General features: G+C 42.6%; 1 protein-coding gene across 3 annotated transcripts in view; it reads left to right on the top strand.

Annotated features, from left to right (window-relative positions):
- eif2ak3 (eukaryotic translation initiation factor 2-alpha kinase 3) overlaps positions 1 to 9590 on the top strand; it is a 28275-nt gene extending 18685 nt beyond the window's left edge. For all 3 annotated transcript variants that reach the window (XM_085142438.1, XM_085142437.1, XM_085142440.1), the window contains exons 10-18: positions 579 to 691; positions 2024 to 2146; positions 2976 to 3125; positions 3608 to 4157; positions 4262 to 4435; positions 4700 to 4873; positions 4980 to 5081; positions 5773 to 5835; positions 6935 to 9590. In XM_085142438.1, coding sequence (XP_084998564.1) covers positions 579 to 691; positions 2024 to 2146; positions 2976 to 3125; positions 3608 to 4157; positions 4262 to 4435; positions 4700 to 4873; positions 4980 to 5081; positions 5773 to 5835; positions 6935 to 7117 — 1632 coding nt within the window. In that variant the 3' untranslated portion in view covers positions 7118 to 9590. The remainder of the gene's footprint in view (positions 1 to 578; positions 692 to 2023; positions 2147 to 2975; positions 3126 to 3607; positions 4158 to 4261; positions 4436 to 4699; positions 4874 to 4979; positions 5082 to 5772; positions 5836 to 6934) is intronic.
- The last annotated feature ends 2945 nt before the right edge of the window (positions 9591 to 12535 follow it).

Below are 12535 nucleotides of genomic sequence, written 5' to 3'. Positions count from 1 at the left end.
ACAAGATTGAAAATGTGACTGACCTCAATTCTGTCAATCTGAACCAGTTCATCAACAGTATCACAGCAGGGAAACCCAGCGGTGGCAGCAATGTGCTTCATGCTGTTTTTCTGCAGAAATGACAGGAAAACTAAAGCTAAACTGTGCAAAAGGCAGCGACTTTCAAGACAGAAAACTAGTTTTGCTTTAGTGGGGCCTCGTACCTGACTCGAAACTCGCCTTTAAACAGAACAGTGATCCTAAACTTGCAGTCAACACATCATTGATTACTCTATGAATGTTTCTCTGCCAGGCCTGATTTGATCCCAGTCGAACTTTTAACACCTGAACCCAGCTGCTCACTCACGATCCCCATCCATGCTATCCGAAAGCAAGAAACAGGATCTAGTGTCTATGTGGGGATACTTCTTTTTGTTTTCATGTTTATAGGGGTTAGCTGTATACATTTCCACCCTCTTTTTCTTGTGACTGTTAAATCTTTAAGTGTTTCTTGCCCAATACGTCACAAACAAGTTAACTTGTTGTTTGTTTGTCGTGTTTGTAACGTGTCGTTTTTGTCATCCTCCTGTCCCTAAAAGCAACGGAAAGAGTCGGAGACACAGTGCCAGACAGACAGCAAGTTTGACCTTGAAGTTGTGGAATCCAAAGAGCCGGTTGCCATGGAGACCCGTTCCAGCGAATATGTGTCCAGGTAAGGCGCACCGTTAAACAAAACGTGTCCCGTGTCAAAAATATTTGCAATGACTCGGGAGAACTTCACTTAACAGTGTGCCGGGAGTGCTCTTTACAGTTCAGTCAGATGCCAGCATCACTTTTTCAAGGTGTAGCTACAGATTCGGCTCTGTTACCATGGTGACCAGTGGTCTTCCAACCTGCCTTGATAGGACAAGGCAGAGATGGGCGATATGAATCGTAGTAGTTCATGATTGGGTAACTCAGCTGTTTGGCATCAAATGAAAATGGCCTCGGTCCCCTCAGACCGCACCCTACAACAGCAGCATCTGCCTCAGGGTCAGAGTGTCGTTTTACATCACTGTCAGGACATTGTCAGAATTTCTAAATATGATCAGGAGCCGTAATTTATGGGCTGCCGCTGCCCTCCCGCAGTGTGATCGATGAGGGTTTTTGCGTGTTTACATCTGTGAGCCTCACCCTCCTGGAACAGAAGTGAAAAACTGATTTTAATCTGCAAATTTCTGTCCTCATGGTGTCACCACTTGCACATTCTCTTCTTTTTGATCCACCCGAAAATGACAAACACCCCACCCCCTCCCCTTCCTTCAAAGCTGCTGCTGCTGCTTCTGCAGTCCATGCAAATCACTTTTGCCGAACAACTTTCCTTAAATAAAACTGGCGGCTGTTGCAGCAGCTGCGGCGGGCATGAGTCAGGATCATTAGGAGGCAGATTGGGATCAGGAACCGAGGCTTGAACGCATGCTGCCCACACACATCCTAATAAGAGCCTTTTAATCCCCCTGAGCAAACTGAGCAGGGATGTTTTGACAGGGTGGAGGGGATGGAGTCGGTGTGCGCCTGTGTCTTACGCAGCAGTAAACACAATGATTTTGCATAAAAAGAACTTTATAATGATCCTTGCTGGAACTGTTTGCCGTGCCAAACCGTGAAATACATGTAATATGCAACACTGTGACAGCTGTTGCTTTAGTTTAAAGGCAAGCTATGCTTGCTTTTGAAAACTTCTGCAACTGCAAATAATGTCTTCTCTTTATAAGATTAAGTGGGAAGTAAACCTGCCAGAAAGTCATAAAGTTTAAAGTTTCTCTTTGGTTTATAGAAATGTATTTTTGCTGACCTTAAAGTGGAGTGTGGCCAAGGCAGTGAAAAAACAAAGCACTTATCTTACACACTGGTTGTAATTCCCTCTCTGATAATTGGGATTTATAATTTAATAGGCCTCCTTCTTGGTCTTTTTTAAATTATCAGAGATCCAGATGATATTTTAAAGCACTTGGAGGGCAGCGAGTCGTCTTTCCACACTGCTAACCAAAGTGTCTCTCCTCAGGTACCTGACAGACTTTGAGCCAGTGCAGTGCCTCGGCCGCGGGGGGTTTGGCGTCGTGTTTGAAGCCCGCAACAAAGTGGACGACTGCAACTACGCCATCAAAAGAATCCGCTTGCCCAATAGGTAGCGCATCTCTCGCTAGGCTGCGCCAGACTTCCTTAGCTGGAGGCTATTAGCTCTTCCTTTATCTCTGTTTTCTCTAAAGCTGTTAAACTGAGTTATGTAAGCAGCAGCCCACTGGTCTAAACACAGAAACCCATGCAGAGGAAGCTGATATTTCAGAACAAATATTATCTGTGCGCTATAATTTATGCTGACAAGCATGGGTAATAAATGTTTAGCTGCAGTAGCTCTGTGTGTGTTTTTCTTTTAGTCCTGTTGTTCACTGATGCAACAAAGCTCAGATGTTAGTCTCCTTCACACAGTCTGTACCAGCCGGGACTGTTCCACCTGCATTGCCTGTTCACTTTAAAAAGAATGGGGAGCCATTGTTGTTGTACCTTTTTAGTCAACAGCAGAGCCACCGTGGTTGCCACAGTGGCTCCTTTTCCCCCCCGATTGCTGAAACACTATCTGAACATGCACACTGGGTTTGCTTTACACCATAGGTGTCAAACTCTGGCCCGCGGGCAATATATATTAATATTAAACAATATATATTAATATTAAACAATATATATTAATATTAAACAATATATATTAATGTTAGCCTGCGACCTTGTTCCAGTTTTGAATTTTGGCCCACTGTGTATTTGAGTTTGACACCCCTGCTTTACACCATCTTTGCCTGGTTCTACATAAATAAGCAAAAGTGGCATTATAGTTTGATCCTCGTGTGAAAGGGGCTAATTATTTTCAGGCCTGCTGTGCTTATTCAACCTTTGGTGGAGATTTGTGGCTTATTACAACCTCAGTGTTTTTTATTTCTTTTTTTCGTTTTTCTGTCGTTCAGGGAGCTGGCTCGGGAGAAGGTGATGCGAGAGGTGAAGGCTTTAGCAAAGCTGGAGCACCCGGGGATCATTCGCTACTTCAACGCCTGGCAAGAGAGCCCTCCTGAGGGCTGGCAGGAGGAAATGGACCAGAGGTGGCTGAAAGATGCAAGGTGAGCCAGATGTTTTTAAACCTTTTGTAGCTCAGCTGGCCGAACCAGCGTGCGCACATCCAATGAAAATCTAGCTGGCCCCTCTGGAATCATTAATTAGTGACATTTTTGACAAATGGTGCACCACACATCTTTATCCCACTTGGCTAATTTGATTCACAGATGTTGAAATGCCACGGGATAAAAAAATCTTGTGCACATTAAAATTGAGTATTTAAAATTTAATTTGATGTCTGCTGTGTGCTGCTTTTAATTGCTTTGGTGGATATGTATTGATTAGAACCATGTCCCTGTGCACTACACATGTAATATTACTACTGTGCTGTTTTTACAGCTCACATGACAAAAATCTGAAAGAACTACATTGAAAGCACCTGCCTGTTGTTCACGAGTCCTTATTTAACTGCTGAAATGATTGGCACACGTCTTCTGTTTGTCTTGCATCAATATTGGGAGAAACAACAATCCTTTTTCTCTTTCAGTACCACTGACTGGCCAATGAGCTTTCTCGATCACATGGAGGCTCTGTCAGTCAAAGTACCCGTGTCCAGCTCGGTGTCCCCTGTCCTCAACCCTCAAGGAGATGCTCATGAAGCATCAGCCAAAGATCATGTGCTGTTTTCCAGCAGCACAGGCAGCATTGTGGGCTTTGGCACCAACCTGTCCTTCCCCCCGCTGCTGGGCCACGACAGCCTAATGTCTGAGAGGGACAGCCAGGCCGACCCTGACGCGTCAGACACCCCCCACTCGTTCGAGCTCTGCCCTCCCCGCGGTCCCAGTGACTGCACTTCCTCTTCCTTTGATATTGTGTTTGAGGATTCGGGCTGCGATCGAGATGCCGACGCAGACACGGACTCTGCCTCTGGCCCAGCCAGTCCTGGCACGGTGACGGAGAAGAACAGTTCATCCTCGTCACACACCAGACGACAGGAATCTGTCCCCCCCGTCTCTTCCTCTCCTCCTCGGCCAACCTCGCTCGCCCTGGCTCTCCCCACAACACCTCCAAATCCGCGGGTTCAACCTTCACCTAAGGTTTGTGAATAGTTTTGGGTTCTTGTTTTTTTTAACAATATATCCACTGTTTAAGAGTGCAGTGTGAAATTGTAATGTGGTGAATCCTCTCGCCCCGTCTCCAGGTCTACCTGTACATCCAGATGCAGCTCTGTCGGAAGGAGAACCTGAAGGACTGGATGGCTCAGCGCTGCCTGCTGGAGCAAAGGGAGCACAACCAGTGTCTGGACATCTTCTTGCAGATTGCAGAAGCTGTCGACTTCTTGCACAGCAAGGGGCTTATGCACAGGGACCTCAAGGTGAACATGTACACATTCTCTGTGCATGTGTGCACATCTAAATTCTGTGATTTGCTGTGTATATTAAACACAGGTAAAAAATATCCTGATTGCAGCTTCAGTTAGGGAAGAAAAACTTTCCTTCAGACTTGGTTGGATTAGAGTGTTGTGTGTTACTGTGTTTGTTTTATGGGCAGCATGTGAAGTAGAGTTTTGTAAACCACTCTGCTGTCGTCATTCTTTGTGTGGTGCGCGTGATGTAACCTGTAACTGCTGTTCCTGCAGCCCTCCAACATCTTCTTCACCATGGACGACGTAGTGAAAGTGGGAGACTTCGGCCTGGTGACGGCAATGGACCAGGAGGAAGATGAAGATGAACCGAGTGCCCTCACGCCTGCCCCACTCCTCACCCGCCACACGGGCCAGGTCGGCACCAAACTCTACATGAGTCCAGAGCAGGTGAGGAAACGCCGTTCATTAAAGAAAAAAAACAACAACATTTAGTTCTTGGTTTCCTGCTTCTGCAGTCAGGACTAATTATGTGCTTTCCTTTTTGTCCTTGCAGCTCTCTGGAAACTCCTACTCTCATAAAGTGGATATATACTCTCTGGGTCTGATCCTGTTTGAGTTGCTGTATCCTTTCAGGACTCAGATGGAGAGAGTGAGGGTGAGTCAGAAAACACATGTCCTTATAAACCTGGCTTATTATTACTTTATTTTAGGATCTGTAAAAGGGTTGTGAATTACATTGTAATTAGGTTTCCTTAACAACCAAGAGATTAATATTATTGTAGGATTAATTTGTATTTAACATGATCTAAAACTGGTTTGAGTTCCTTTGCAAATTGTGCATATTTGCTGTCTGGATCCTGTTAAACATCTCAACATCCAAAAACAATTTTGAGCTTAAAAAATAATGAAAAACATTTACTGTTCATCTTATTTACTTGTTCTTACTGAGCTGCAGCGCCTATGAAGGATTGAATAAAATGTGTTATGGAACTTTTGTAAAACGTACGAAATGATTCAATGACCGGATGATTCGGATTGAAATGAAATGATCTCATTTTGGCTTCAGTAAGAAGCCCAGCTGGCCAATTGTGTGTAAGCTAGTGAGGCCGTTTATCTTCCTGCCTCCTACAATGTCATTATGTGTTGAGAAATCAAGAATTCACGATTGCTGACTATTGTCATTTCTCTCGTCGTTGCCGTTTATGTGGTGGCTTTACCCACGAGTGCTCACGTGAGGCATGCACAGGCAGTTTCTTAGTAGCCATGAAGTCTTTGTCTCAGCAACAAAGGACCTGGTAAGCCATTAGCACAGCTCGGCTCACAGGTGTTTACATCCTTTCTTCCAGACACTGACAGAAGTGAGAGTACTGCGCTTCCCAGAGGTTTTCTCCAAAAACAATGTTCAGGAGGTGAGTTGCTATCTGCTGCCACCTAGTGGCTGTAAATATGCACTGCATCTGAGCCAGAAATGTAAGATATACAGGATTGGGAGGTTTCTTCTCATCAGTGGTGCCAGCAGGACTCCAATTCATAATTTGAGCTCTCTATAATAATATTAGGAGCCCTAACTCTAACTTTAGCAGTGCTTCATTTTCAAAAGCCTAAAAAAGATTCTGTTGTCTGAGCTTATTTGCTTCCAAACACATAAAAGTTACTTTTGTCTAATTCCTTATTCACAAGGGGTCGCAACAGCGGGTCGCTCCCCATGTTTGATTTGGCAGATTTTCACGCTGGATGCCTTTTCCTGACGCAACCCCCAAAGGATGACATCAGCAAAATCCAACACCGCCAGAGTGTCTATTAAGTGCCAGAAATGTTGGCAAATTAATTCGAAACAATCCAGCTTGCAATATATTTGCATCATAACAGCGGAAGCTGTCAAAATTAATCAATGAAAGAATCGAATGTTGTTACAAGTGTTTAAGTGAAAGTCTTCTGTATGCACAATCCATGCAGGATTATAGCTTCTGTTGCCGCTAGCGCTTATAATGAAGTCAGTCACAGATTTAAATAGATTATAAAATAAATGAAAATCCGTTTGCACACTGAAAAGTTATAAGCAGCATGACTCATTTGCTGATTTATATTAATACTCAAATTACAATTAGAATGACTTATTTAATCAAATACACAGATGAGCATTTTTTTTTTTTTAATTACCGCTCTGTATTAAGCATGGGACTGACCACCGAACTACAAACTGAGGCTGTAATTTGTTGTTTGTGTGGTCCTATGATCTTGTTTACCTGTTTTCTTTGTAATTAGATTAACATAATCCCAGAGCATAATCTGTGATTCTCTGACACTGGAAATTACTTCTTACCTGAGTATCTCGCTGTGCTAGTAGTAGTTCTGAGCCGTAGTATTTAAGTTGTTGTTGTTGTTGTTGTTTTTTAATTATTTCATTTAGTATTGTATTACTCTAATGTTTTTATAAGCAAAGCAGTTGAAGAAATGGATGATAATGTAATCTGACAGATTTTTACTGTCTGTTTCCTCCCTGTTTAGCTGGCCATGGTCCACAGCATGCTGTCACCGAACCCCAACAAGCGTCCCGAGGCGGCTGATATCACAGGGATGCCCCTCTTCCAGGAGCTCGAGCTGCCTTGCCGATTGGCCGTGAGGCAGCGCTCCCGCACTTACAGCGCCTCTTCGATGGGCCGCCCCTCACGCCAGACATCAACTAACTGAAAACCTTACAACATGTGACCCCCACCCCCACCTTGTGGTCTGCCACCCTACAGAAACCCCTCGGTGCCCTCCCATCCCATTGCGCTTCGGACACAATCCCATTGAACGCTAAGAACAGCAGATGTGCTGGATAGCGTCGCGCTCTCTTTACGGTAGTGAGGCACAAATCCTGCACAGCTACATTTCTTAGTAAATACACATGCCGTTACATTTTGTTGCCTAGGCTTCCAATTTTAATCTTGCTTACAAATGAAGGGATATTTTAAAAGCGACAGCCGTTCTGTAACGTTCACTGCCAGGCTTGGCTCGAGTGGTACTTAGTACTTGCGAATAATTATCAGTGGCTATTTTAAAACAGCCCTGATTACCTGACGGGCAGCTTTTACTGTATGCAGACAGCTCGGAGTAGACTCGGCTTGTGATTTATTTCGCAGTGTTTACCTGTGATTATCCTAAAGCGTTGCCGACTTTGACATGGCGCACGTGCTAAGAACATGCTGCTTCCTCCCAACGTTCAGCCAGTGTTCACTCATTCACACTACACCTCAGGTATCAAAACCAAGAGGACACTCCAAAGGGGCCTTTGATGCTTGATCATCCTATCTACTAGTGATTTGTACTGGTCACTAGTACAAGCACTAATTGGTGTTCTGACACCCAACATGCCTGATACGGGAGACCAAAAAAAAGAGACCACTTTTTTTTCCCTGTTGTTTTTTTTTTTTTAATGCGAGAAGGCGATGTGTTGCATAGAAAGAGTTTATGAGTCCTTTCCATCAGATATGACTTGCCTTTAGAAAGGGCCTTTGGCCCCTTCTGAATGAATGCTGAGCCTGTGGCTCTTGTCCTTTTGTATGTACCTGTTAGGAAAATGAAGGGGTGAATGTGAGTTTATCTTAAAGCCAGTAATTGGACAAAGTTTTTTTTGTGTGTAAATTCTACACAATGACTCTGAGGTGCTCAATCATTTTCTAACACCTCCTCTTTGCTCTCTGTACAGAACTGAAGAGAAAACCCTGTTTATATGCTTTTCTTTGTAATTCCTAAGACCAATCTTGTACATATTGTTGCTTGTAAATGGCTTTTTCATTAAGCAACTGTAAGATAGTGTGATATACTGTGAGAGAGGAAACAAAGAGGAGACGATCTCTGATAGCTGAATGTTACTGCGTGACCTCCAGAGACGAGATGATGGTGGTTGCCTCTTTGAAATTATTCTCAGTGTTTGTTTTCACACGTTAGAGGACCCAAGTGGAAGGGGTTTGCCGGAGGAGAATCTGCATGAACCAGAGTGCCATTTGAAAGTCAGTTAAGTGTACTTTTCTTCGACGGATAACTCACCTCACGTTTTCGGAATTGTGCTACTGTGCTCCGACCCCATCCAGCTGGTGTTCCCAGTGAAGCACAAAAACACTAATACTGAGGTCTGCAGCCCTCCTGTGATGCAGAAAAATAGCATTTAGCTAATAAGTCGATACTGTCGATACCCCTCTACACTGTGTACTGGGGGACCTGGACCTGATGTTGGTTATGTGATCCACATTTTTTTTATGTGCATTAGAAGTGCTGAATCACATGACCCATTTGTAACTACACACACTCACTAATTGTAACATGCTTTCAATGATTGTACTTTTTTAAGGCTCTTGTCTTTTTCTTTTTTAAAGCACAGTTTTTTGGTTATCTTCAGGGTTTTTGATTACTGTAAAATCCTGACTGTTACAGGAAGTCACAGTGATGTTTGCTCATCCATCCACTCAGCTCACTGAAGACGAGCCATTCATGTCCAAATCCAATTCTCTCGACGATGATTAAAACGAACTGTAAACCTACCACGACAGAGGTGGAAATTGCTTTAAGGACTGTATAAAGAAGGTGTTCTTTCTTCACACCTTTTGTTGACTAAATGTTTCATATCTGATTCAGACATTTGATTCAGGGCAAATTCTTCTAGCGGAGAAAACGTTTCGTCCCCTGTTTTAATTCCAGAGTGAACTGTGATTATTCATGGACAAGGATGGGGACTGTAATCACCTACAGCAGGAGATGGCTTGTCATCTTTATACCATTAATACTGAAAACAGCATTATAGAGTATTGTCAGAGGTTCTGCGCTTTTCCCTCTTTTCTGTCAATCCAAGAAAATGTGATTACACTGTAGGTCTTCTCTCACGCTTTGTTAAATCGTGTTTCTCCTCCTTCCACTCCAGGCGTCCGGATGGTTTCGTTGAAAAGTCAGACCCTTCTCCTCGGCGTCTGATCTCTCCTCCTAGACATGTAGTTGCGTGTTCTTGTGCACAACTCCCATGTTAAATTGTAAATATGTTCATTTGCTTTATTTATGTTTTTGATGCCGTGATCAATCCTTTTGGGGTTGGTGTTATTACGAATGCGCTTCATTCGATGGAGTGCGTTGGAATATGATGACTTCTTAAAAGTCTAAATTTAATAAACTGTTCTATACCGTTTGTAAAGTTTTGTGTCCTTCGTCTGGAGTCTATGGGTCAGTGTGTTGGGGGTTGTTTTGTTGCTTTTTTTTAAAATAACAATCACCTGTTCATTAGTCAGGATGACTGCTAAGAAATTCAGACACAAACAGGAATATTTCTTGAGGCAGCAGGCCTATAAATCATTTTGCTCTCTCTTACTTGACATATTTTCTCACATGTATATGATGCACTGAAATAGAAGATTACAACGTGACAGAGCTCACCTAATAATGAGCTTTCATACATTTTACAAAGTGAGAGTAAGAGTGATGAGAGTATTATATCAAAGTAAGCACCAGCAAGGCTGTAAATCAATAAAGATGAATTCAGTATAGTCTTAAAAGCTGAGACAGACAAAACTGTATGACATCTGAAATATTTCATGATGCTCCTTCACACTTTATTTGTTTTTTATAAAGTGCTTTACAAACCTGAACATTACAGCGAACAGCTGGAATTTCCCGTTTCAGTGCAGCTGACCAAAGAGACGGTGAAAGGGGACAGTAAATCCTCTGTTTCTTAGTGTCAAACTTGTTGTTACAGACGGGCAGCACAAAAGTGATCCCCTCAGTTAATGATTCTCTCACTAGTTAGCTAAAATAAACAAATGTAAGTCTATGAGCCACAACCAACCAACCATCCCAGTGACGTAACGTTCTGTGTGGCATAAGGTGGCGCTACACATGTTCTCACAGTTTAAACATCACCAAGATGTGTGGCCTCTGCTCTTCAGTAAACTTGGGGGCTGCGGATGGCCTCCTGGATCCAGCTCAGTCTGCCTCTGACCCCTGGAGGGCGTTATTGTGGCTTCCCAACCTCATTATCGAGCACATTTGTGACACACACACACCACACACACCTCATGGGTGGCTGTAGCTCAGGTGGCAGAGCAGGTCAGCCACTAATCAGAAGGTCGGTGGTTCGGTGGTACTAACCCCATGTTTGCCTACTGGTGATGGTCAGAGGGACCGGTGGCGCCTGTGTTCGGCAGCCTCGCCTCTGTCAGTGCCCCCCACTGGGCAGCTGTGGCTACAATGTAGCTTGCCATCGCCAGTGTGTGAATGTGTGTGTGAATGGGTGAATGACTGAATGTAGTGTAAAGCGCTTTGGGGTCCTTAAGGACTAGAAAAGCGCTATACAAATGCAGGCCATTTACCATTTACAAGGAGACTGTCAAAGTCAAAGTCAAAATAAACTTTGTCATCTCTGCTATATACAGTACAGTATATAGAGAGGCTCCAGTTACAGCAGTGTAAAAGAACAACAATAAATATAAGAAGAGTAAGAATAAATATACACTTTGAGACTGGGGTAAGGGGAGTAAATATACGCTTTGAGGTAAAAAAAAAAAAAAAAGGATCATTTTAACAGTCTAAAATTTTACAATTTACAATTGAGATATAAAGTGACCTTGAGTGGTTTTAAATATATGTGGATATATGTATCTGTGCGTTTTCATATTTTTGTGTTCCAGGTTATTCATCTTTGTTTTTTCTTAGAGGTCCAGCAGTTGGGGAAAGTTGTGCATTTCTATTTGTACTCTATCCTTTTGTTATATTTTCCCCTATTTTCTCCTCCCATCTTTTTTCTCTTTCTCCTGCCTGCCCTTCTTTAGACATTGTCATAGTATACCACATAATGTAATAACTGAAATAACACAAATAGAAATGAATAAATAAAGAGATAAAAGAAATACATGAAAAAGAGGAGCCTATAGAGATTTATACAGCTGATCTTGGAAAAAACACAATGTGTTTGGCACAACAGTGCATTCATCATAAATCTTAATTGCAAAAGCTGCCAGACAGGACAGGATTAAAAAAACAAACAAAATTTACCAGGTCATTCCATATAATACAGTGTTGATACGGGACGAACACCTTGAAGATAACCCTTATATCAAATTGTGTATAAAGGGAAGGCCCTCTTTTTGGCGTAACTTGATGTAATCAGCCACTTACAGATAGGGATAACGATGTGCTTTAACTTTGTAATCCTCAGCGCTTGTAAAATCAAGTTAAAACTGGAGGTTATCTTCCAATAAAAACTTCAGCAAGGCTTTTTAGCTGTCACTGAGGAAGTACCATGCCAAAAACAAATCAGGTTAGTCTCAGAAAGAGAATTGTTGATGATCAGAAAGCAGGGGATGGACATACAAAGTTATCACAAGGTTTCCAAGTGTCAAGAACTGGAGAGAGAAGTATCACCAAGAAACTCAAAGAGAGCCACACTGTACAGAATGAGCATGGCAGAGGTAGGGAGAAGAAAATTTCAAAGACTCTGGAAAGAATACTAGCCAGAGAAAAATAGCAAATAACCCCAGAACATCTGCCAAGACATGAGTGAATGATGGGAATTGTAGTCTCAAAGAACACAATCGCTAGAACTCTGCACAGTAATTGACTATGAGGTTATAGACAGAAGAACATGAAGGACAGCCGAGAGAAAGATTATGAGAGATGAAAAGTACAGCTGTTTGGACACAGAGAAAGAATGGAGAAGCTTAAGTGGAAGTATTATGGTGTGTCTAGATCATAAAGCAGAGCTTGCAGGAGACATTCTGCCCATCTGGTCTTTAAATTTCTTTTGGACTTCTTTTTCTTTGGATTATAAATCCAAGTGAAACTTTTGCATTTTGTTTGGGACCATTTATCAGATATACAAAGGCTCACTTATGGTTTAGGATTCTGCCTTCAGTGTCTTCAGTGTCTTGCATCAGCGTCGTCTCTCTACCACAACATGTAAGATGATTTGTGAGATTCTGCATCTCGGATTAGAATTCAAGGTTAATAGTTCTCACGAGTCTTAGTGTCACAAGTTATAACTAAAAACGGTGTCCTGTTGTGTGTGCAAAGCATAATAGAAAGTCTAGTTATAGTACTATAACAGTCATAGTGGTATACACTTTTCCTCATATTCAGTGACGCATG

Source organism: Neolamprologus multifasciatus, chromosome 19, assembly GCF_963576455.1.
Source record: "Neolamprologus multifasciatus chromosome 19, fNeoMul1.2, whole genome shotgun sequence".
Lineage (NCBI taxonomy): Eukaryota > Metazoa > Chordata > Actinopteri > Cichliformes > Cichlidae > Neolamprologus > Neolamprologus multifasciatus.
Note: the sequence above shows the minus strand (reverse complement) of the source record. Positions and strands in the feature narration are given on the sequence as shown.